The following is a 25,439-nucleotide window of genomic DNA, read 5'->3' as shown; positions in this document are numbered from 1 at the left end:
CATTAACAGTTCTATTTCTCTAGCGTGGGGAAACAAGCATATAAAAGACCCTGGTATCAGAAAGGCTTGTTCTCAGTCAGCACTACCACTATCTGCACAAACTGGGACAAATTATGCAACGGCTGCAACCCCAAAGAGCTGCATTTGTGCTGGGTGGTGGTGGCGCACACCTTTAGTTCAGCATTCGGGAGGCAGAAACAGGTGAGTCTCTGTGACTTTGAGGCCAACCTGGCCTTCAGAGCAAGTTCCAGGACAGGCTCCAAAAAGCTACAGAGAAACCCTATCTCCAAAAAAACCTAAAAAAATAAAAAAAGCTCCATTTATAAAACTAGAATTCTGCATACTTGGCACAAATGTTTTCAAATTTAAAGATTATACAGGTATAACAATCAGCAAAGAATCAATAAATGAAGCTATCATTACTTCTCAAAGTCAACTTCCATATTCAACTTAAACCCACCTATAATGGTGAATATCTTCAAATGATTTAGTATTATTTATGGCAAATACACAAAGAAAGCCCTCCCCAGTCCTCATGTACTGGTCCCTCATTGCACTGTACTCCTCTTGACCTGCTGTGTCGAGAATATCCAAGAGACAGGTTTCTCCGTCAATTACTACTTGTTTCCTGTAGGAATCCTGAGAAGGTAGAAACACAGTCTGGGTTATTACAGTGCATCTTTTAAAAGGTGGACATACCCAACTCAGCAACAGATTTCTTCATTCAAAATGGGCAAAGCACTTCAGATAATCTCCAAAGCAGACAAGTAACCAATAAGTCCTTGAAATCATTAAGAGAAACACAAAACAAAACCATGAAACGCCATTTAGCACCTATTAAGAAGGCTAGTGGCAAGCAGATATCTGTGAGTCCAAAGTCAGCATGGTCTACACAGTAAGTTCCAGGCAAGCGAAGTCTACATAATGATACCCCCACACACCCAAAGAAACTAAAATTAACTCAAGAGTCTCCAAAGATGATGTGACAAAGACCCACATAGCCTTTTCAGAAAAATCTGCCAATTTTACCCTGTAAGCCAGTAAAATAACTTCACAAACTTGAAGTATCCTAAAAACAAATTATTACTTAAAAATAAATTATATCATCAAAGTATACAATAACAAAGTCCAGCTAATTTAAAATAGATTCTACATGAAAACTAGTTAATGATGGAGCAAAGAAAAGCACCCATATTTCACATGTTAAATGAGTGTTATTTCCTGCCTTCGAAGAAGGTTCACCAGATAGTTAGTCACTAATATCCTCAGTAAGTCAGGACAAAATAAAGTCACTTAAACTCACTCAGCACAGTATCAGAATAAGGAAAAGTTATTCCACGTGGTCCCTTTAACCCTAGCTAAAGAGTCATATTTTCCATCTGTGAGGTAACATAAAACTTCAAAATAAAATGCACTCTGCTGGCAAGAAGGAGCTGCAGGTGGAATTAAACCATTTCTGATGATAAAATGAGGCACATTCCTTTTGGAAAAGCAATTCTCTATCTATCTATCTATCTATCTATCTATCTATCTATCTATCTATCTATCTATCTATCTATCATCTACCTACCTATCATCTACCTACCTACTACTTATCATCTATCTATCTATCTACCTACCTACCTACCTATCATCTATCTGTCTGTCTGTCTGTCTACCAAGTATACATACATTAGCAGGCACATATATGTGCTTTGCCATCTACATGTTGATGTTCATAGCCTTTGAAACAATGCCATGTATGATGATTTTAAGGAAATAACAGTTTATTTAAAATGACAGTTATCCACTAACAAGGCATCCTAAAAGATCTTACAGAAAATGTACACAGTCAGTAATAACTCACAGTATCACAGCATTTACCTAGTCTCAAAGTGAGCCCCACATCCAGGCACCACCACCACCCTTTAGTTGTTCCTTAGTACACGTGCAGATACAGATTCTGACTCCCTTAGTCCAGGGCAGCTGTCTTGTCTGTGGCAGCCACTGGTTCCTAGCAGGTATCCTTCCTGTATCGCAGATCTGTTTTCTTCAAGGAAGCAGAGAACTGTTCCTATGTAGATCATGTCATTTGCTCAGACTCCCCATACTGTTCCTTTTCTATCTTAGAAACAAACCTGACAGGCTCTCCTCCAACATTCCCAATATCTCCTTTGTGCCATGTATCTAACGGTGTACTTAAAGTTCATGCCCCACCCCCACCAGGTTTTGAACTGGAAATTAGCAGGACTACATTTATTTCGCTCAGCATGACACATCAATGCTAAGTCTTAAACATTGTAGAATCAATAAATATCTGTTGAATGGATGCATCTACTTAATATAGATACAAAAAAGATAAATGGAATTTTAATTACAATTATGTTAACATAAACACAAAACAATTTTTTTAAATTGTACCCAGCCCCTCAAATATTCTGTGCTAAAGATACTGCCTAGCTTCACAAAAACTACTGCTTCGAACAAACTAATTTGCATGAAAAGATTTTCAACAGTTGTTTTAAATTTTTTTCAGTTTTTAATATGTCTTCTAAAACCAAGTATAAGTTTAAAATAAATTTTTAAGTTATAAATTTTAATAAAATAAGAGTCATTTTAATTACAAAATACTAATAAATTTAGTACATGGTATTTTCATTTAATCATATATTGTAGATGGTTATATAAAAACACAATAATAATATGCTCTATTTTAGAACATTTATGATATGGAAAAGACTAAGGATAGCTGAGTTTTTCAACTGTCTTAAAAACTGAATGAGGTACAAATGTTATATGACAAAACAGCCAGACTTTGAGGTACACATCTGTAATCCCAGGGAGGGAGGAGGCCAACCTGAGTTATCACACTGCAAGTTTAATGCTAGCCTGGGCTACTTGGGAAAACTCAGGAACCCCACCCCCCGAAAAAAAGTTGGTGTACAAAGAATATGCATTACATCACTTTCCCAAACAGGAATCACCCATTCATCACCACTAACAAAATTTTTGTATTGTTATTAAAAAAATACATTTTGATAAGCTAAAAATCTTGTGTGATTTTATCATGCATTTCTTTGAGGAATAATGTTAATATTTGTATCTTCCTTCTGCCACGCCTTGGTTCCTTTGCATCTTTTTTTAAGTTGACTTTTTTTTTTGAGACAGAGTTTCTCTGCGTAGTCTTGTGTTGTGGGACAATTGTCTCTATTCTGTCAATCATATTTTAATAAAACGCTGATTGGCCAGGCAGGCAGTATAGGCGGGAAAGCCAGACAGGAAGTAGGGGTGGAGCAAAGAGACTGGAAGTATTCTGGAAGCAGAAGCTCCCTCTGCCACTCCTGCGCAGACCACCGAAGAGGCAACATGTAAGCTGTCACACTGAGAAAGGTACTGAGCCCATGTGGCTAATGTAGATAAGGATAATGGGGTAACATAAATTATAAGAACTAATAAGAAGCCTGACATAATGGGCTAATCAGTTTATAATCTTATGGAGTCCTGTGTGTGATTTTCTCTTTGGGATTTGCGGGCTTTGGGGTACCGGGCGGGACAGAAACCCCAACAAGCCGGCCCCCTCATATTACAGTCTTGGTTGTCCTGAAACCGTGTAGACCAGGCTGGCCTCCAACTCACAGATATCTGTCTGTCTGCCTCTGCCTCTGCCTCCTGAGTGCTGGGATTAAAGGTGTGTACCACTACCCATCTGCCTTTAATGTTTGAAATGATAAATCACTCAAGACAAAGCAACCTCAATGACCAGAACAATTTGTGGTTTTCTAGTTAATACAATTATATTCAGCACGCTCATTTTTTAGAATGATCAAATTGGGAAAACAGGCAAAGGTAAACAGAAAACTTAAGCTAATGAAACTTTCACTGAAAGGGCTCCTATGACTCCTAACAGTAATGACAGCAGCCACTATGTACTGAGACATTGCAGGTACTATCTGTGCCTTTCTTTCTTTACGAGTAGACCTGCAGAATGGCCAGATCGTGTGTGGCTTGGGGATTTACTTGTGTAGTGGTCTGCTGTTTTCTTATCATGTATTACAAGTACTTTTCACTGCTTAGCAACAACTATCAGGAAAAACTATGAAATTTACTTTCTCTGATAATATTCACACACTTTACATTATTTCTCAAGACTTGAATCCATTAAAGAATGGTGTGTTCCATACCACTGTTTATCAAGGTTGCATGGTCAGTTCTCAAACACAGTTAGAAATCGGCACAGCAACGTGGTATGACTAGTAACAGAACTAGGCAAGGCTGGAGTTGAGTGGCACATGTCTGTAATTCCAGAACTCACTGGGAGGCTGAGGCATGAGGATCAGGAACTAGAGGTCAGAGTCTATTGGGTTCAGTTCAAGGCTAGCCAGACTAGGCTACATGAGACTCTTAAAAAGAAAAATAAATAAATAAATAAAAGAATTGTAGGCAGTGGGATGTGTGAGATGCGGAGCATGTAAATAGCCTTATAAACTCATTCCTACCTACTCTGCTGTACTGCCATGAACAGTCACTGTGATCCCAAAGGCCACATTTTCTGCCAGGCATTACAGCTCCTTAATTTAAACCCAGAAATGTTCTAACATCTAAAATATTGGATGCTCAAACAGTAAAATATGCACAAACATTCTAAAAATCCTAGAAACTGCAATCTGAAGCTGTTGTGGAATAACCTTTTTGTACCCTGTAAAGATGTCTTTGGTCTAATGAAGAGCTGACTGGCCAATAGCTAGACAGGAAGAGGTTAGGTGGGACTACTAGGGAGAATGAAGAGATGAATCTAAGCATGGGAGAGACGCCAGAGGACATGGAGAGGAAACGGGGTGCAAGACGGAAGAGAAGAAGTCACGAGGCAAAACATAGATTAATAGAAATTGGTTCATTTAAGTTATAAGAGCTAATGGGACAAGCCTAAGCTATAGGCTGAGCATTCATAATTAATAAGTCTCCATATTGTTTTTTGTGAGCTGGTGGCCCAAATAAAATTCAATGTCATGAAACACTTTTGGTTCCAAGCATTTCATGTTAAGATATTCAATTTATATGCGGTTTGAAAACACACACACACGTTCTGTTTTATCTTCTTTCTCTTCTTTGTCTTTTCTGTTTTTCTTTCATGAAACAGGTAGTGTTGGAAGCTGCTATATAGAACACACTGTTCTAGAACTCTGACAGGTGGTCTACCTCTGCCTCCAAGTGTTGGGATTAAAGGCATGTACTACTATGCCTGCCTGGGTATATAGTCCAGAATGATCTCAAAATAAAAACCCACCTGCCTCAGTCCCCAATTAATAGAACTACAGGTGTGTACCAGCACAACCAGCTCAGCCTGTAAATGGAGGAAGTTGATCTGAGGAAAAGAAATCAATGTAAGCAATTAAGGAAATGAAAATGTTACCACTAAACAGGACAAAGTGCAGTGTTACCGTACAAGAAATGAAGTTTGCCTACATGACCTATATGACTCAAGAAAGATCGGGGGAGGAGGTCACTATAGACAGGAATAGAGAAAATGTAGAAACACAAAACACACTATGCCGAGTACCACAGTGGGAGAATAAATAGCAGGGAGTAAAGCAGGGCACGAAAGCAAAGCGGGTTTACGGAGTCCTGCACACAGATTGCACTTTATTCTGTCCAGTTATCACTGAAATGCTTCTAGGTACGGGACACTTAGATTCTCCATCCCAACTGCAAGCACTGTAACAAACTGTGAAGAGTGTTTGCTTTGTATTTTTCTTCCAGTTGCTGCTTCAGCTCAGCACGCACTCAGAGGAACCAGGAATGGTTGCAGGTGGAGCCTCGGCACCACTGGGCACATCTTGAATTTTTAATTCCAATAGTCCCCAAATCTTTGTAGCAATTCTGATTATCAGGATGGCAGCCACTTCTGGATGTGGCATACTACTCCAGTGTTGTCTTTCTGCTCTCTAGTCTTCTAGACTCTAACTAACTAATTCTCCATATGAAGCTCTCAACGTGAAAATATCTACTGCACTTCTGACTCCACAGCTGTTAAAAACAAAGGGGAGGAAGAAGTAAGCAGGGGAATAAGGAAATGGTTACAAGAGACAAAAGAGCGACAGTGATAAGAAGGCTGTCTGTCTAGCTGTGAGAACATTTAGCTGGCACACCTGGCACAGCTGCCCTCACAGGTGGCTGGTACAGTAGCTGTGAACAGTTAACTGGGCAGGTCCTTAAAAAGTTAAACCCAGGGTCAATCTCAAGAGAACCGAAAGGGATGGTCACACAAAAATCTGTGCATAAATATACAATAGAACTATTATTCAACATAGCCCTAAAGGAGAACTCAAATGCCCATTAATTGATGGATGGATTAACAAAATATGGTATGTCCATAATAGAGTACTACCCTACCATATAAATGAATGAAGTGCTAATACTGTAACAAGGGTAACACATGTAAAAATCAGACACAAAGAGCCACCCTGTATGATTGATTATACCTCCATATCAAGAATATGCACATGTGGACAGAGAGTGGAAGGAGAAGGGTTGAGGAATGACTGCTTTCTGGTATGATGAAAATATTCTGGAACTAGATAGCAGTGATGGCTGTAACTGAGAAAGGACTAGCCATTACTGACTGCATACTTTAAAAGGTTATTTCATCCTATGTGATTTTCAGCTCAATGTTTTAAAGACAGAAACAGAGATGACGTGTAGAGAAGATGGGTGTAATTTTAATTCCTGATGTTCATAAGTTGCCGTACGGGGTCTGACATAAAGACATCCTAAAAGGCAGGTCTCAGTGACCAGAATAGAAATCTAAGCTAAAGATAGGCATGGAGTCTTTAGCTATGGCTGCTATAGAACTTTCCTTCCTTGTGGTATAGAAAATTATTTCTGGTACTAGCAAACTACTTCATCTCCCCATCTACTCCAAGCCATTGTTCTTTCCGTGATAAAAATAGATATAATCATACACAGTACAAATATACAGGTAAGGGGGCTGGAGTGATGGCTTGGAGGTTAAGAGCACCAGCTGCTCTTCTAGAGGTCCTGAGTTCAATTCCCAGCAACCACATGGTGGCTCACAACCATGCACTGAGATCTGGTGCCCTCTTCTGGCCTGCAGGCAAAGATGCAGGCAAAACAGTGTATACATAATAAAAAAATTAAAACAACAATAAAACCAAATATACAGGTAAGAATTAAAAACAAAAATTCCTTCATAAAATGAAAAGTGCTATAAAAAGTTAATTGCAATCTTTATATAGTATATCAAGCATGCGGCTACTGACCTGGCATTAGCAACTGTCCAGAAGCACATCTTGTCCTATTAGTATTATGAGACATCTGCACTTAGAATGATCTTTGCAATTCTAGTTGTCATTTTAAAACAAATAGGTCTGGAATAGTCCAAGGAAGGAGAGCTAAAACCAACAGTTCAGGATTTCTATTTTGATTGGTGAACAAGGATATTAAAAACCTTGTGTCCATGACAAAGTGTAAGATTACAAAATTCTTTAAAAGTAGGAATAAAGAAAACAAAAACTTATCTCCCAAATTCTAAGGATAACACTTTAGAGAAAATAAAACGTGTGCTACTGGTGCGGGAGAATTGTCTGTATTCTGTCAATCATGTTTTAAATAAACACTGATTGGCCAGGCAGGAAGTATAGGCGGGAAAGTCAGACAGGAAATAGAGGTGATGCAATGAGAACAGGAGAATTCTGGGAAGGAGGAAGCTGATTCCTCCCAGTCCTGCCCAGACCACCAAAGAAGCAACATGTGAGCTGCCCCTGCTATGAAAGGTACGGAGCCATGTGGCTAACATAGATAAGAACAATGGGTTAATATAAGTTTTAAGAGCTGATAAGAAACCTGAGCTAATGGGTCAATCAATTTTATAACTTATGGAGACCTCTGATTTTCTTTGGGGCTTGCCGGCTGTGGGGAACTGGGCAGGACAGAAACTGCTCACAGAATGGCGCCCAACGTGCAACAGTGTGTCCATAAACCCCAAGAAGCAGGCCCCTTCATGTTACATCTACTCCTAAGAGAGAAAACTACCATTAGTTCAAAATCTCAATAACCTCAAGGAAACCAATTTTGAAAACAAGACTGTCAAAAGGCACTTATCTAGGACTCTCTGAAATCACAGGGCATTCTCCCACCAATCACTGCTTGTTTCAAGGTCTGACTACAGGGCTTAAAGGACCATGAAGCCAGTCTTAACAACTCTTAGAGAACCCTCTCTTTACCTGGCTTGTTGTCAGATCCCTTAAACCAAGAGTTGTCCATACTGTGAAACTCACTATAAATTGTAAAGAAGATATTCTAATTGTTTCAATCTAACAATCTAAAACTTCAGCACTCTATCTCCAAACTCTGTTTTTGTCTCCTCAGCTCCAATAGAATCTAATTACTTTTGGGGAATAAGTATGTGTATTCACTTTTAAAAATTAAATGATCATAGAGGATGAAGGAGTAATAAAGTCTAGATAAACAGTGCTCAGAACAATGTGGTGTGGCCCAGCCTATATAATGGACATTTTCCAATGTTAGTACATATACGCTTACTTAATCTTTTACAATTTGAAAACATAACTTGGATGAACAGATCATAATAGTATGCATTAATTTTCCATTGGCAGACATGTAGTTATTTTCATGTTTTAGTTTTTATTTTATATTGATGTATGTGGGGGGAGCGTGTGCACACGCCTGAGAGTATGTAAATAAATCATATATATACAGGTACCAGAAGAAGGCATCAGATGCTGGAGAACTGGAATTGTAATCAATTGCAAGCTGACCAATATGGGTGCTAGGAACTAAACCTGGGTTAGGTTAATAATCTTCACCAGCACAATAAACATTCCGTTTAAAACATATATGTTTTTAAAGATTTATTTATTATGTATACAATGTTCTGTCTGCATGTGTCCCTGCAGAGCAGAAGTTGACACCAGATTTTATTACAGGTGGTTGTGAGCCACCATGTGGTTGCTGGGAATTGAACTCAGGACCTCTCGAAGAACAATCAGTGCTCTTAACTGCTGAGCCATCTTTTAAACATTTAGCAATTAAATCCACAGTATAATTTCTGAACAGTTGAATTACCTGGCCAAAGGACATGCAGGTTTTATTTTGGTACGTGCTGCCAAACTGACCATTAGTGAGTCTGATGAAGTTATGCACTGTGCAGATGTCCCCATTTTCTTCCTAGCAATACTATTTAATATTAAAATATGTTACATTTTTCAAAAAGACTATTATTTTATGTGTCTGAGTTCTGTACTGCTTGGTGGTTTTTCTGTTTATTTGGTTTTTTGTTTGTTTGTTTGTTTGTTTGTTTAAAGCAACTTGGCACAACAAGGGCCATATCTGGGAAAGAAACCTCAAATGAGAAAATGCCTCCATCAGATTAGCTTGTTAAGCAAGTCTGTGAGATATTTTCTTGGTTAATGGTTAATGTGGGAAGGGTCCAGCCAGCACTGTGAGTGGAGTCACCATAAGCAGGCAGTCCTGAATTGAATAAGCAGGTTAGCTTAGCCAGTCATGGAGAGCAAGTCAGTGAGCAGCACTCCTCCATGACCTCTGCTTCAGTCCCTGCCTCGAGTTCCTGCCCTGACTTCCCTTCATGATGGACTTTACTAAAAACTGATAACATTGTCTAAGGCAGTTGCTATATCCATCCCTAACTCTCTCAATATTTATCATTATTCATTCCTACCAATTTTATTAAATTAAGATCACAATAATAGGGCCTGGGTTGCTCAGCAGTTAGCAGTACATATTGCTCAGGCAGAAGACCCAAGTTCAGTTCCTGGCACCCATTCTGGTAAGAACTCTACCAAGGAGCTTCATTCCCAGAACAGAGGTAAGAAATTAATGTTCTCAAAGTGTATAGCCTTGGATCAAAACTAAATTCTGCTCCTAAAAATACATCTAAGACGAATAGGCGTCATGAAGGGAAGTCATCTAGCCTTTTGGCTCCTCGTGTTTCTCCAAACCTCAGGAAAACTTCATGGGACAAAGTGAGCCTTGAATAATATTTTATGAACTAAGGGATTCCAGGTTTTGTTAAAACCTATTCATAAAAATCTCAGATACACAGCCAACAAGGTTTTAAAATTCAGGTCTAAATAAATACTAAGTAAACACTCAATACTGATCTAAATACACTGCCTGAATTTTGTGGTTTTTCTAACAGACAACTGGTATACAAAACAGGAACCTTCACAGTTTGTCATTTTGAACAAGCCCTTCCTAGAATCCTTTGTTGACACACAATGCTTCAAAGTCCAAGCAGTGGCCCCACAGCACAAGCAAGCAAATTCAGAACACACTGCAGGTTTTAGTCCTTTCATCCAACAAGCTAGGCCCACCAGCACTCACAAGGAAATGCAGTCTGTTCTACTCTGTCTCCCTTCGTCTCGTACATATTTCACCTACGTAGCTAGGACTAGGTAGTATACAGAGTAATCTCTGTATCAATAATTAACAGAGTAAAACCCATTTAAAAATGTAAAGCTATTAATTACACAAGACATCCAAGTAAAGCTGATAGATTTATAAACTGATAGAATCACAGGCTGTATCTATAGCTTAAAATACAAAAATAACAAACTTGAATTTTCATTGTTATCTATTATAAAAAGCAAGTAAGTTACCAGCAGAGGGCACTCACAAAAGGGAGAAGAGCTGGTCACAGTTTCAAAGAAAACTCCCTAAGTTTTCTTCAAACAAAACTGCTTTTAAAACAAGACTATTTTCAAGTCACAATGTTTTAATACAACTTTAGAGAAAGACAGCACAATGCACAGTAACCTAACTTTACAAAAGGTGAACTTAAATCTATGTCATACTTGAAAACCAAAGTAAAAGTCCCTACTAGGGCATGAACTTGATAATCTGAGCAATGTTTAAAGCTATATGCAACATATAAGACTTTATTTAACCTCAGAACCACTGATATTCTGGGCTAGTTAATTCTCTGCTATTTCTAGTTGAGTATTGTTTGAGGACTTCCTATGAGGTTGTAATAACCATGTCTCTCTAACAAGTTAATTATTTATTTGAAAAACTTTAGTGGACTTCATAAAAGACAAGAATATTTAGAACAGAAAAGGTGATCCTCACCTACACTGTGACCAATGTTAATGTTTTAGGGGCACACCTGTGTTCTTCTCTGATATGTCTCTTCCATAAGGTTGTCATTAGAAAATTAAATTCAAGTCATAGTATACTGATGAACAGTCTAGAAGATTATTAAATATTTTCTTAGTTTGAAAGACAGCTACTTTCTCACTTTTAAAAAATACCATAGTGATCAGTTGGCAGTTGCGCACACCCCTAATCCCAGCACTCCAGAGGCAGAGGCAGGTGGACTCTGAGTTTGAGGCCAGCCTGGTCTACAGAGTGAATTCTGGGACAGCCAGAGCTAGACAGAGAAACCCTGTGTGTATAAATTTATAAACTGATATAATCACAGGTTGTACCTATAGGCTAAAAATACAAATAACAAGTTTTTGTTGTTTTGTTTTTGTCTCAAACAAACAAACAAAACCCAAAAAGCAACAACGACAAAAATACAATAGTGGAAATATCACTTGTTTTCAGAAAATTTAACTTCAGTCTTACTACTAAGTAGCTAAATAGTTTTAGGTCCATTAGAACACCTCACAAGTTTATAGATAAAAATCAAAATTTTCACCAATTCTAAGCCACTAAAATAAAATTTGGTGATACTATCATTTAAATTTTTTAAAAACTTCTTGTCATTTTTTTAAAAGCAGAGAAACTAATGGAACCAAAGTACATGCACTTCACCAATGGGCTACACCTGGCCATCTTTTATTTTTCACTTTAAGATAGGGTCTGATTAAGTTGCCCAGTGTGTCCTTGCACCTCATCTGTTACACAGACAGGTCTTGTACTGGAAATCCTCCTGCCTCAAGAGTAGTATATGCCACCAGATCCAGCTTCCATGAATTTTCTCTCTGATCACGTTTTTCATCAATTAAAACTTTTTGTAAAGTATGAAGCTGGCATTTTCATTTAATCAAGTCTCTTTATTAAGTCTTTATAGAAATGGACTACCCCAAGAAACTACCATGTCCGTTCTTTGGAGACTCACCACAGCTTGTAAGATAAGGGACAATCTGATGCTTTTCTCCAGAAGACTAAACTACCTGGGGGAATGTCAGTCTCAAAGTTCACAGGTTATCAGTGCTCCCCAGAGTCAAGTCTTCTGGTTTGGCAGAAATCATAATCAGAGCAAGAGATTCAAATTTGTAAACCTTTTCTACCTTCCTTACACATAATGGATTGCTAGGTGTACATTACACTTTAGCAACTCTGAGCTAAAGGATTCCTAAACAATTTTATCCTGCACATCTGACCTCATGCTGTATATATTCATGAAGCTTTATGACCGAACAGGAGAAAGTACAATGGAATTGCTCGGATTTCCAAGGAAGATGATTACTTCTGCTGAAGTCATCTTCCAAATCGCAGGAAAACTTCTGCACTTCATGTCTTCTATTAAACTTCCTTTTACATTGGTCATGGATTGAGAACATCATTCAAAATGGGTCAACTCTGATCTTCCTCAAAGAAAGCAGAACTACCTCCAGCACTGAACTGACTTGTCAAAATACATGTATAAAGAATAGTACACAGGAGCTCCACATCACCAATTTAAATTTAAATTTGCAAACTAAATTAAAGTCAATTTATGTTTAAGTCAAATCTTCTCAAATAAGCATTCTGCTCTATTTTTGGATGGTGGTACACTCACTACTAAAACTATTTGACACTTCCTAACCGTTATTTAATCAACCTTCAATGTTCTAAGTTATATAAACATTTTTCCAAGTTTACCAATGCCCTCAAAACCCATCTCAGCTCAGTGTTTCTTCAAGACACAGAGAGAGACATAACAGGGCACTGACCTATTTGAGGTATCATAGCTAGAGATTCCAAAGCTCTACAAAATTCTTCAGAACTCATTTTTTTTTTCTTTTTAAAATTGGCTCATGAAACAGGAATGCAGAGGGCAGAGGGCTGGCTAGCACACCAGAAGCCCCGGATTTGACTCCCCAGCACAGCCTGCTCCACAGGAGCACAGAGGCACTCGGGTCAATCAAGAGGTAGAAGCTGGAGGACCAAGACTTCAAGCCAGGTCTCTGGTATCTGAAGGTCCACCTGGGGTACAGTAGCACCTACCTCGAAAATCTAAAAATGGGGCATTAGAATAAAGAATAAAAGCTAGGGACCGGGTCATCTTCACACTGCGGTAAAGATGTCTAAGAAGTAATCTAACAATAAAAGCTATTTCAAAGGCTTCACTGATGTTAAGTTTATTTAGACCACACATAAATGTGTGAATAACCTGTGAGAAATGAATTAACAAGCACAGTTAAAGAACAGCTCCTCCCCCTGGTCTTGGAAGTTGAATAGACCCTTCTTTGCTCTGGAAAACTTGAACCTATTGCCAGCAACAGGACACACTACCTGATTTTTCATGATCTCATCCAGGTTTTAACTGTATTACTTAGCAGTTGGTCTTAAACTGATTAAGATTTTAAGAAATAAAAAATGTCTGAAAATAAACCTGAAGATCTTACTCATCAAACGTATTATTTAAATAACTCAACCATCAAATGATTTTATTTTTCTAGTATTATCAAATTTTCTCCATCACATCAAAATTCCAAGAAACTCAGAAAAATAAAATGCATTCAAAAGAATGACTTGTACTGGACATGGTGGTACACATCTTTAGTCCTGCAATTGCGAGGCAGAGCAGGCAAGGCAGGATCTATGTGAATTCAAAGTTAGTCTAGTCTACATAGTGAGTTCTAGGACAGTCAAAGATACATAGTGAGACTCTGACTCCAAAATACCAAACAACAAAAACAAAAAACCTCGAGGTCAAATGCAAAGATATATTCTCAGCTCAAAAAATAATAACATATGCTTATCAAAATGCAAACACAAAAACACAGTGGGCACCCTTCACCTTACTCTGTGACATTATCTTGAGAGAAGTTGGGTTCCTGGCATCTATGGTTAGTTATCACGCAGTTTAAAGTCTTGAAACTAAAGGACATGACATAGAATTGAAAGAACATTCAGTGTAATTTTCTCATAAAAACAAAAGTGATCAGAGGTATCTTTTTATGCAAAGGATGACTGCCCTACACAAATCATAGGTAGGATATAAAGTGAGATTTACCTCTATTGTAGGATCATATTCGTCCACAAAGTGATTCTGAATTAGCTGTATCGTCAAGGCACTCTTGCCTACGCCACCAGCTCCAACTACCACAAGTTTATACTCAGTCATTTTCAGCAGGCCTTATAATAAAAATAATAAAAATGTAACTAAATTAGAACATGTAGCACACAAGATTACCAAATACTCTTATCAATATTTTAACACTCACCTTTCTATGTAAAACTCTAAGGCATTGGGAACTCAGTGACTGCAGATCCACACAGGAGTGAGCTGTGCTTACAACCCCTCATCAACACTTAATAAAAATACAGGGAAACCAATTCCTTTGTCCTGTATTCATTCAGCTTGTTTGATCAAACAGCTATGGCTCTCAGAGGAACAGTCATGACCTCACTGAGAACGTGCACCCTGCAGAGTACCCTGGGACACACCCACAGAAGCTGCTGACAGCTATCCCCACGCCAACCCCTGCAGTGCTCCTGGATATTCAGTTAGAAGCAGGTAGCCAAGAATGTCTTTGTTGGAGCCAACAGTTGCAGAAATCTCCCTGAGAGGCAACAAAATAGGAGTCTAGTGTCAAAACTGAACTGTGGACAAAGAAGAACCTAGGCAATGAGCAAATATGTGGCATTTTCAAAGAGATACTATTTGGTGACATCTTAACCTTTAAGGTCCCTGTGGGGAAAGCAAAGGTAAAGAGTAAGAGTGTTTTAAGGGTGTGGGATCAACCATTCTGTATAAGTGATCACATCAATTATAATATATAATCCTACATGAATACTAAAAAACAGTAAAATTCAGAGACAAACACTACTTTTGGCAAGAGAAAAATGTGGCGGATATAAAGAGTTCCTCAGCAGGGGTCTGCAACTTTTACTCTGCTTACAAGACACTGTCTTCCAACAGGTGCAGTGACAACTGGCAATTTATACAGTTAACTCCCCAGACAGAAAAAAAAACCCTGTTATTTGTTGTCATCATTCCAAACTTTTTTTAAACAAAATGAATATATTCACTTTATCTCTTTTCTCTCATAGAATACATATTACAAATAAAAGGGGGCATGGATGTAAAAGAATGGCAGTAAGCCACAATTATAGAATATTTCTACATCAATGTACATGTATATAGTGTAAATAAACACAAACTACAGTCTACTTGTTGATGACCAAGAATTCTTCACGCAGCCACCAAGAGGGAAAAAATGCACTTTGTTTTTCCAGCATACTGTCCTCACCTTGTGCCTGAGCCACTCAGTAACAGTACTACAAGGTCAGGAAACCACAGTTACCAGACCTTCATCCCCTCCCTGCCCTCCTCCGCTCTGCCCCACCTAGAGCCATCCTGGGAGCCAATACTAGCATAACTTACCTGTTTGCCTTGAGTTTGATAACAGATGCAGGCATGGCAGGTGGGAAAGATGAAGGGAATCACACGGAAATGGGACCTCTGCCCCTCCCCAAACAGTGTGCTAGTTTACAGGGCAGGGGAGGAAGCCCAGTGGGGCTAAGACTGTGTGTGCGGAGCGAGAAGTGAGACTATTTTTATCACAACTGCAGTTCAGCCTTCTTACTACACTTTTCCGAGTGCAGCAGCCTTTTTGGGCTCTAATCACACGTGATGTGAGATGCAGGTATGAGAGAATACAATTATCTCCTATGAAGACATACAATTAAACAGGTTGCTAACATGTAAAACAATGCCACTCTATTTCATATTTTGCTTGAGAAAAGTTATTTTTCATTAAAAATGCATTCATATGACCAACAGGCATGTTATTTCTAGCTCTAAGTTAACTGAAAAATAAAAAATTGTTATTTCTAATGTGGTAAATACTGGTATGTCCCCACAAAGGATTTTTGAGGCCCTCAATGATTGTTTAGGGACGTAAAGGAGTCCTCCAGGCCAACTTAGAGTCTACTGGGGACAGATACTGGATCACACGTGTGACTAGAGAGGCATGTCTCCTAGTACTTACTTACACACTAGTTTTTGCTGAAAATAAAAATTCTCAAGTCGTGTTTTTAAAACCTAGTAATATTTAAGTCCACTAGAAAAAAAGATGTCTTACTCAAGGAAGATCTCACACCAGAAAGATCCCCCCCTCTCCCCGCCCAGTTACAAAAGGTAGAAAAGGGGTGTGACCGGGACTAGATTCCAACAATTTTGATAATAATAAAAAAGGTGTAAAATGAAATTACTGCCATCTCTTAAAGCCCAGGATGCCTGAGGATGGTTACAGTTTCAAAGTAAATGTACTGACACCAAGCACACTTGATGTCTATTGTGTGTCACATGGGTCCGCAATCCGGCCCTCTGTCCAGGAGTGACACCAGACAGACGTTTAGTTCCCAAGTGATTATCAGGAACAGGCCTTTCCTTTCAACATGTTTTCTCGGATGATTCTTCCACGACAGACAAAACATGTCATTCTGTTTTTTAAAACTCCTTGCCTTGATGAAAATCGAGCTTTCACAAGGCTGGCTAAGGGCTGGGGCTGAGAGAATTTCACAGTGGTCCGCTCGAAGGCTACAATGAACTCTGGAGTCGGATTGGAAAGGGCAAGGGACAAACCCGCCAGGCTGTAGGGGCCAGGGCAGCAATTCAAACTTGAGGCGATTCAAACTTGTGGCTCTGAGAGCCGAGCTGCCGGCGCTCCCTCCACTCGGGGCCAGCCCCCTGCCTCGGCTCTCGCCGCTGCTCCGGCTCCGCACACACAAAGCCACCCAGACTTGCCGCATTAACTTTTCTGCTTTCCCCTGCGGGTCGCGGGCTTTCCGCGCAGGGCGTGGGCCACCTGTTCTGCCACCACCGTCGCCACCTCCACCTCCTCCTTTGTGGCCGCGGCAATGTCACAGCCCAGACACGCGTGGGGGAGGGGAGCGGTCGCGAACCCGGCGGCAGATGCAGATCCCCCTCCCTCCCCCGAGATCCACCAGGACCTCCGGCCGCCGGGTGCGAGCACTTCCCGCCGCCACCTCCCTGGGGGCTCGCAACCGACCTGGGGGGAGGGGGTGCTCGCCCGACAAGTTGAGCCGAGCGCCGGGCGAGGATGCCGGCTGCAGCCGAGGCCGGGCTGGCGGGCGGGCGGGCGAGCGGGGAGGCCGGGGCGGCGCGGAGGAGGAAGGAAGGCTTCCCCCGTCCAGGAAGCGGCGGCCGCCCGACCTCGGCGCCCCGCGCCCGCCTCCCCGAGCCGGCTTCATTCAGCGCCGCGGCCCCGCCCGGCCGGCCGCGCCGAGCTCGGCACCCGGGCAAGCGGCCCAGGCTCCCGCCGTCCGCGCCCTACCTCTCTCCGCGCCGCGGAGCCTCCGCGCCTCAGGCTCCCGCCGCCGCCGCCGCCTTCAGGCCCGCTCCGCGCTCGCTCCGGGTCCGAAATGGCGCGGGGAGCGGAGCGGGACTCCGGACCGAGCCGCCGCCGCCGCCGCCGCCTTCCTCTGCCGTCCCAGTCGCCGCCACAGCGCTCGTCGCCTCAGCCGCCGCGGCCGCCGCCTGCCGAGTCGAGCCCGGAGCGCGCGATGGGCCCGGAGGGCGGGCGGGCGCAGGGAGGCAGGCCAATCGATGCGCTCGGCGCTCCGCCTCGGCCGCGCGCACTGAGGGCGGGCGGGGGTGGGAGTACGGAGGGAGGGAGCGGCCGCGCCGAGCCCAGCGGGAGCCGGGACGGGCCTAGGGCGGCGGCGAGCGAACGTGCTGCGAAAAGGCGGTGGCTCCACGCCGACCCCCGGCCTCCGGGCTCGCGCTTCGGGTCGCCCGCTGCTCCCCGGGGGCGGGCAAGCGGGCGCGCGCAGTCCCGCCGGGGGCGGACCCCAGCCGCTCTCCTCGGCAGCCCTCCGCGTGGTCGCTTGGCTGGAGGGTCCGAAGCCTGCACCCTTCTAACCCGGGCGGGGTCTCTCTAGGGAGACCCAGGCTAGCTTCCCAGCCCGGAAACCGCAGGCAGAGCTGGTTTGTGAGATTGCTCTGGCTGCACGGGGCAGATCTGGGGGGACCCCTCCGGACACGAGGTGCAAGGCGTTCGTTCCTCGGTTCACATCCAGAGCTAAACCGGGAGGCGGATAAACCTGCCTTCCCAGAGACTGCACTGATACACCACCGAGGGAGTGCCAGCGAGGGAGGCCTGCAGAGCCGGGGCCCTTGCCGCAGTGACTGCCCACCCACCCGGCCGAGTCTCTGCAGCAGCCACATCATCAGCCGCCCAGGAAACTGTCCCAGTAGATCCCTGTAGTGATGTCAGCGGGCCAAGCTGTCACTGTTTGTACCCTGACCTCTTCCTCCCAGCACGAGGTGGGAGGCACAGGAGGCGCCAAGTAACTGCTAAGTGTTCTTGCATATAATGTTATTGAGTTATCACAGCACCCTCACGAGTCAGAGTCATCACCACTATTTTACAGATGAAGAAAGACACTGAGTCTACTTTCAGACAGCTAAGCTGAAGTACCCTAACTGTCAGGGTAGCTCAGTCGGTCTTGAGTTCCCCTTTAGCTTCCATTGCACTTAATGTAAAAAGCAAAATTCTCCTAAACTCTGCGCCACCTTAGGCTATTAGCTACCCCCACCTTCTTCCTTCCTTGTCTCAAGCATTGCACCTCCTTTTTCTCAAGTATTCACATTGACCCCTGGCTGCTCTTTGAAGAGGGGAGGTTGGCTTTTTCCTCTGAAGCTGTTCTCATTCAGTGCATCCTCTTCTATTTTCGCCTTTAAGTCCTGTTTAAATTTAGTCCTTTTTTTTTGTCTTAAATAAGACATTCCTCAAAGAACATCTTCGATACTGCAGTTACCCCTTAATCCCCAAATACTACTTATTTTCCTCCAAAAAAACTTATCACCATTTGATCTGTCTTAGTATTTCATTTTCTTCTTGTTTGTTTGAGACAGGATCTCTATGTAGACCAGGCTGGCCTCAAACTCTCAAAGCTGCCTCTGCCTGCCGAGTGCTGGGATTAAAGGCACGTGGCACTATGCCCAGTGTTTTTTTGATTTTCTCAACTCTTTTCTTTTCCTCATCAAAGCATAAGCCATGAGTGCAAGGATTCTGACTTGTTTTTTTGACTGCTAAAGTTCTGGTGCCTGTAACAGGACAGACACAAATAAGACATTCAGTAAAGTCATGCATTACTGGATGAACACTCTCTCTGGCACCCTCCCTGGGACCAAATCCTTGCTTAGCGTTCTCTAAGCCTGTCACTGTCTGCCTTTATCACCTTATGAAATCGGCTTTTACAAGCACTGAGGTCACCTTCTGATGAACCTCGTCCTAGGGCGGCTAGCAAACCATCTGCTGCATGACGAGCACGGTGACTTTGTTAGATTCATTTGTGTGCATTTGAACATTGTTGTGTGTCCTACCACAGCTGGATTCTGTGCTGCTTTAAGTCCACGGTGAGCAGTGTCTTTCTCGACAATTGGTACCCTGCATCATAAAAAGGACTGCAGTGCTCCGTGTATGGAGCATTTCAATGCTGATTACAAAAATTCTGGCAGCAGCAGAAATCTAACCCATTCACAGGATCTCAGTTACCATTTTGGCTCACGGTTCCCAAAACAAGTCTGCAATTCCTGCTGCTGGTTTTCTTCTGTTACTGAGATAAAGCACTCTGACCAAAAGCAACTTAGAAGGAAGAAGGTTCGTTTGGCTCGTGCGTTCAGGCCACAGTTCGTCAATGAGGGATGTCAGAGCTGGAACTCAAGTCGGAGCTTGAAGTAGAAGCCGTGGAGAGCCACTGCTTGCCTGGCTCACCCCCAGGCTCATACTTAGCTCCCTTCTGCAGCCAAGGACTGCCTGCTTAGGAATGGTGTTGCCCACGGTGGGCTGGACCCTCCTACATCAATTAACAATCAAGGAAGTTCCTACCTCCTCCAGCCTCAGACATGTCCACTTCCAGTCTGATCTGGGTAATCCCTCAGGGTAAGCTTGTCCCCCAGACCATTTGATGTCTGGGTGTTCCCTATTTGATGTGGAATTCCCTTCTGTGTGCTGTGATTACCATTAATGAATAAAGAAACTGCTTTGGACCTATAGCAAGGCAGAACTTAGCTAGGCAGGGAAAACTAAATTGAATGCTGGGAGGAAGAAGGTAGAATCAGGGAGAAGCCATGTAGCCCCATCAGAGACAGATGCTGGGAACTTTACTGGGTAAGCCACAGCCACGTGGCAATATACAGATGAATAGAAATGGGTTAAATTAAGATGTAAGACACAATAAGAAGCTAGATCTAATGGGCCAAGCATTGATTTAATTAATACAGTTTCTGTGTGATGATTTTGGGGCTGAGTAGCTGGGAAATGAACAAGCGACCAAGTGGCCTCCCACAACACCCATTGGCAACAAAAACTGAGCAGGACAGTTCCTGCTGTTGGTCCTGTGCACTCCTCTCTCCAGCTTCACCTCACAGAGGGTCTCTCCCTTCACTTCCTCAGCGGTTCTTACGGAAGCCGTGTCAGGCCTCTCCATCATCCACACTCGGATGTTTTCGTAGCAGCCACCTTCCAGGTGATCTTCTCTTTCCTTCCTCAATACCACAGAGTTGACAGTACCAGGGCCCGAGACAGGGGTAAGGAGTGAAGTGGGGTTTGCTTCCAGAATTATCTACTGTACTTGCAGAAATTAAAATTCCTAGCCCAGCCCCTGTGTGTGTCACACATTTAATGTGAAGTAGATTAGAAACCTTCACTGTTAACAAATCAAGGGATCCCAGCCTGGCAGCTATCCATCGGCACATCAACACTCAGGTTCTTGGCAGCCATTCTTTCTATGACTGTCTTCCTTTCAAGTCTAGTGGCTGCACTAGCGAGTCTACCCATGAGCCTGTTTCCATGCTTTTCCTGGGAACATACACACAGGCAGGCCTCGGGATCACACAGAAAGGAAGAGGGACTAGCAACAAACATTGACTGCTACTGTGGGCTGTTACAGAATATTCATTTACACTGCAAAGATGTGTCTTTGCCCAGGCACCTTCTGATTGGTTTAGTAAAGAGCAGAATGGCCAATAGCTAGGCAGGGGGATGTTTTGCAGGACCTCCAGTGACAGAGAGGACCCTGGGGAGAAGAAGGGTTGAGAAGCCAGCCAGAAGTGGAACAAGTCAGACATACAGAATGGAATAGAGGTAAAAGTCACGTGGTAGAATGTAGATTAATAAAGAATAGAGGTTAATTTAAGTTATAAGAGTTAGTTGAAAACAAGCTTAAGCTAAAGGCCAAGCTTTCATCATTAATAATGCGTCTCTGTATCATTATTTGGGAGCTGACCGTCAGGACAGGGAGAGATTCGTTACAGTGGGCTTGTTGTGAGCTGTAAGTGGTTTCTGCCCTCTACTGTTAGACTCTTCTGGACATGTGCACACACACACAGCCTTTTGATCTGTCTGTCTTCCGACCATCACCTCTACTGTTAGACTCTTCTGGACATGTGCACACACACACAGCCTTTTGATCTGTCTGTCTTCTGACCATCACCTGACCCCTCTCCACAGAGCATCCTCTTCTGCAGACAGAATCAAAGCCAAACATCAGGAGTATCTTCTTATGTTTCTTGGGACTTTAGAAGGCATAAAATTCTAGGCCGCTACACCACAAATGTTAGGAATTTATTCAAAATAAGGACATCTGAGAAAAATTGTATCAGCTAGGTGTTCCCCTTAATCCCAGTGACTGAAATGGGAGATTGTGAACTTTAGGCCAGCCTGGGCCACATAGACCCTATATCAAAAAAGATAAAATAAAACAAAAAATCATGTCGTCAGCCAGAAAATTATTGTTCTGCCTGGGAGCGGCTGTGCTTCTTGTGGTTCAAGAAGGGTTGAAAGCCTTCCCCGGCCTTCCTGAGAGGCCTCTGTTTCCTGTAACTCTGGTAATTGTGTTCACGGGCCAGCCCGTCTGAGCGTCTTCACACACAGTCTCTTTTCCTAATGTCCCGGCTTCTGGTGTCCACTCTGTGACATTCACAACAATCTGTGTTGTGTCTGTCACTCATTGGGAAATAAAGAGAAATATGGTGGGGACAGTTTCCCGGATGAGTATCTGGCCATCTTTCTATCAACTACAAGACCGCAAACCTTCATCTGGGTGTAGACAATCGAGGCCAGAGTGACAAGACACAGGGCGGGGAGTTCAATACAAGGTGCCTTCTGTGTTGCTTCCCTGGGCTCTTCTCTGGGACAGCCTGTTTGGCTCAGGTAGGAAGCTTGCACAGGTGAGTGGGGCCTGTCTAATTCACCTGGTCAACACATTGTCTCCTCTACACACTTATGTGAGACTGCATTCCTTTTTGCCTTCTCTGCTTTCCTCACCGGGTTATATAAGGCCCCTTCTCTCTGAACTTTGGATCCACCTCAGAGCAGACAGTTCTGTGTGCATTTGCTGAAGTGAATGGATTGTGACAGAACTTCAGAATTCCTCAGAGCCACTTTGTTTCCGTCCAGCCAGTCTCTTAGGCCATCTCTAAATGAATATCCTGCCACTAAGGCCAAGTCCTGTCTGGCAGCGCCCACGTGGTGCTGATGTCTGGATGCCTGGCCCCCAGCTGATGGAGATATCTGGGGAGTGGTGAAACCTTCAGTAGGTGAAGCATGTGTGGTGTGTCCCTGAAACCCCTGCCCTGAAGCCTGGGTTCCCACCCCAGATCTCTGTCTCCTCATCTGCCGAAACGTAACAAAATGTACACAAGCTTCAGACAACATGAACAGGGCCCCAGCAGCCATGTCTTTCCTCCCTGATGAATTTTGTCTTCTTAACGTATGGTCCAAGATAACCCTCTCCTCCCTCCAGCCGTTTCTGGTGAGAAATGCAATCTGTACTCCATCCAGAACCAAATTTATCTCACTCTGAGCTAATTCCCTCACTGGCTTCTTCCATCTTGCCAGGCTGGCATCAAGACGTTCCAAAACATTAGACATAAAAACTTAGTTTTTTTAAAAAAACACATTTCTGCATTCTAAGTGGTTATAGTTCCTTTAATTATATGTCAAAAGAATTTACTTTTCTATATTCTTTGTGTGTGTGCACGCGCGCTCACATGTGCTGTATCCTTGGAAGCAAGAAGAGTACATCAGATCTCCTTGAGCAGGAATTACAGGTAGTTGTGAGTCATTCAGCATGGTGCTGGGAGCCAAACTCGGGCCCTTTGCAAGGTCATATGATCTTAAGCACTGAGGCATCTCTCTGGACCTATTTTCAAAGCATTTTTTCACTTCCATATTTCTCCCTCTGTGCATTTCTGGAACATCTTGCTGGCTACCTCCTCACCTCCCAGATGTATTCTTTTCCAGCCAGACCACGGGCTGTCATCATATTGTCTTCTAGCAGCTCCTCCATCAGACGTTACCGTGTGCCTGCTCCATAGAGGCCGCACACACACACACAAGGCACATATTTTTTAAGTCCAATGAGTTACATGCCAGGTTTGTAACAACTATCTAAAGATGGTAAAATTACAGAGTGGAATAATTGCTAGTGTCGGCTAAGCCTTTGCGAAGTCTTTATCTTGCTGGCAAATTTTTAACGACTTCTTACATCCAGCAGAATCCACTTGGTACCCAGCTTTGAGGGCATCTATGGTCCCACACCTCTTCTCTCTGTGACTTTGATTCCCAGACTCTCAAAGCAAATGTTCTCTCTTAACATGATCTCTCCCATTTATTTCCTCCCTCTCTCTCCTCCCTCTCCCCCCCCATCCTATGTCTTTCTTTTTCTTAACATGGCCCCCTTGCCCTCACCACTAAAATTTCTTTTATTCAGGAGGTAAAGTAAACCCTACTATCTGTTTTTCCATTCAATCATTCCACATGTTTTAATAGCATCTATCCAGGTAAATTCTCATAAACTCCTGGAGGAAGCAAGGGCTGTACCTCAGGTGTGTGAGCCACACCCAGCAAACCAGACTAGCTCACGGCCATTGCTCAATAGCTCCATGAATACACATGGAGCTTATCAGCAGGGCAAACATGATGACAGCGGTGTTTGAGGAGATTAGGACGGCAGCTGCTAGCAGAAATACTGAAAGGGAAAGGACCTGAGGTGAAGTCTTTTGAACTGGGTAACAACACTCCTGGCGGTGGTGGGAATGGTGGACTGCTGCATTGACTTACCCTGAGTCCAGACAAACGCATAGATGTCTGAAAGCTGTATGCCTGAGAAAGACATAGTACCCCATCTGTAAAATACTTATTGCACAAGTTTAAATAACCAATCTCTTATCTCCTGACATCTTCTTTTCCTCTGCCACTGCAGTCCACCCCTCCCTAGAGAGACAGTCAGTAGCTCACAGGTCTCTTGGCTTCTGGCTACAGCCACACACTCCACTCCACCAGGAGAAGCTGGGCTGATTCCTACAAATGCAGCACGGCTTATGTGTCCAAAGCCAGCACTCCAATGACTCCTCCAGGGGCTAGAAATGAAATCCCAAACCCAAGGCCTTCCGTGACTTAGTTTCTGCTTGCTTCTGACCCCACCGATCATAACCTTCGGCCTCCCTAGGCTCCAGTGCTGACAGCCAGCCCCTTCCCTTCCCGGTGCATAGCAAGCACACCCCACTTAGACCTGCCAGCTAGCACAAATCTGTCCGCGCAGTTTGCAAGTGGCAGGCTTGTAGTTTTTTCTGGAGGGGTGGGGGTGGAGGGGGTGGGGGTGGAGGGGGTGGGGGTTACCGCTCCTCCAGAGAGCTCATTTCCCTCTGTCTTGTCACAGCTTACTGTCACCATGTCACAGGGTGACCCCAACACCCTGTCTAAATCAGCCCTTCTCACCCCGGTCCCTAACGCACACCCTACAACGAATCTGCTTTTAACACTCTGCCCTGCTTTGTCCTTCTAATTCATGGTGTTCATATCCGAAATGACTTCGACCGCTTGTTTGCTTGTCTGCTTCTCCCTGTGAAATATAAATTTCATGAGTCAGTGACCACTGAATCCTCGAGGCCCTGAGAGGAGCTGGTGAACAGGAGTCACTTGATAAAAACGTGTTGTCCTTGTACCTGCTTAGGGATTTGTCGTGGTGGCCGGGGTCTAGTCAGGGCTCTCTTAACTGATGCTGCTTGGGGAATTTTCTTTGCAGGTAATGATTGAAAGGCTAATTTAAAAAAAAAAAATGGTACAAAGAACCACAACAGTAACAAAAGTGCGCTGTTGTCTGGGGTTTTGGTTTTGATTTTTATTTTAATGGAACATGCTGGATATCTTCCCAGTTTCGTCCCAGTGACTGAAGAACCTGGAAAAGCTGCTGCTGCAGCTGCTGTTGCTGCT

General features: G+C 43.1%; 1 protein-coding gene across 2 annotated transcripts in view; it reads right to left on the bottom strand.

Moving 5' to 3' along the window:
* Kras (KRas proto-oncogene, GTPase) overlaps positions 1-17,681 on the bottom strand; it is a 35,807-nt gene extending 18,126 nt beyond the window's left edge. Inside the window, exons 1-3 of one of the 2 annotated variants that reach the window (XM_085687346.2) lie at positions 17,493-17,681; positions 14,204-14,325; positions 461-639 (exon numbers count right to left, since the gene is read on the bottom strand). In XM_085687346.2, coding sequence (XP_085543472.1) covers positions 461-639; positions 14,204-14,314 — 290 coding nt within the window. In that variant the 5' untranslated portion in view covers positions 14,315-14,325; positions 17,493-17,681. The remainder of the gene's footprint in view (positions 1-460; positions 640-14,203; positions 14,326-17,492) is intronic. The other variant, XM_085687347.2, reaches the window with a different exon arrangement.
* Between the last annotated feature and the right edge of the window lie 7,758 nt (positions 17,682-25,439).

Source organism: Myodes glareolus, chromosome 3 (genome assembly GCF_982192425.1).
Source record: "Myodes glareolus chromosome 3, mMyoGla1.1, whole genome shotgun sequence".
In the NCBI taxonomy this organism is placed as follows: Eukaryota; Metazoa; Chordata; class Mammalia; order Rodentia; family Cricetidae; genus Myodes; species Myodes glareolus.
The sequence above is the reverse complement of the archived record's forward strand: the minus strand, read 5'-3'. Positions and strand labels throughout refer to the sequence as shown.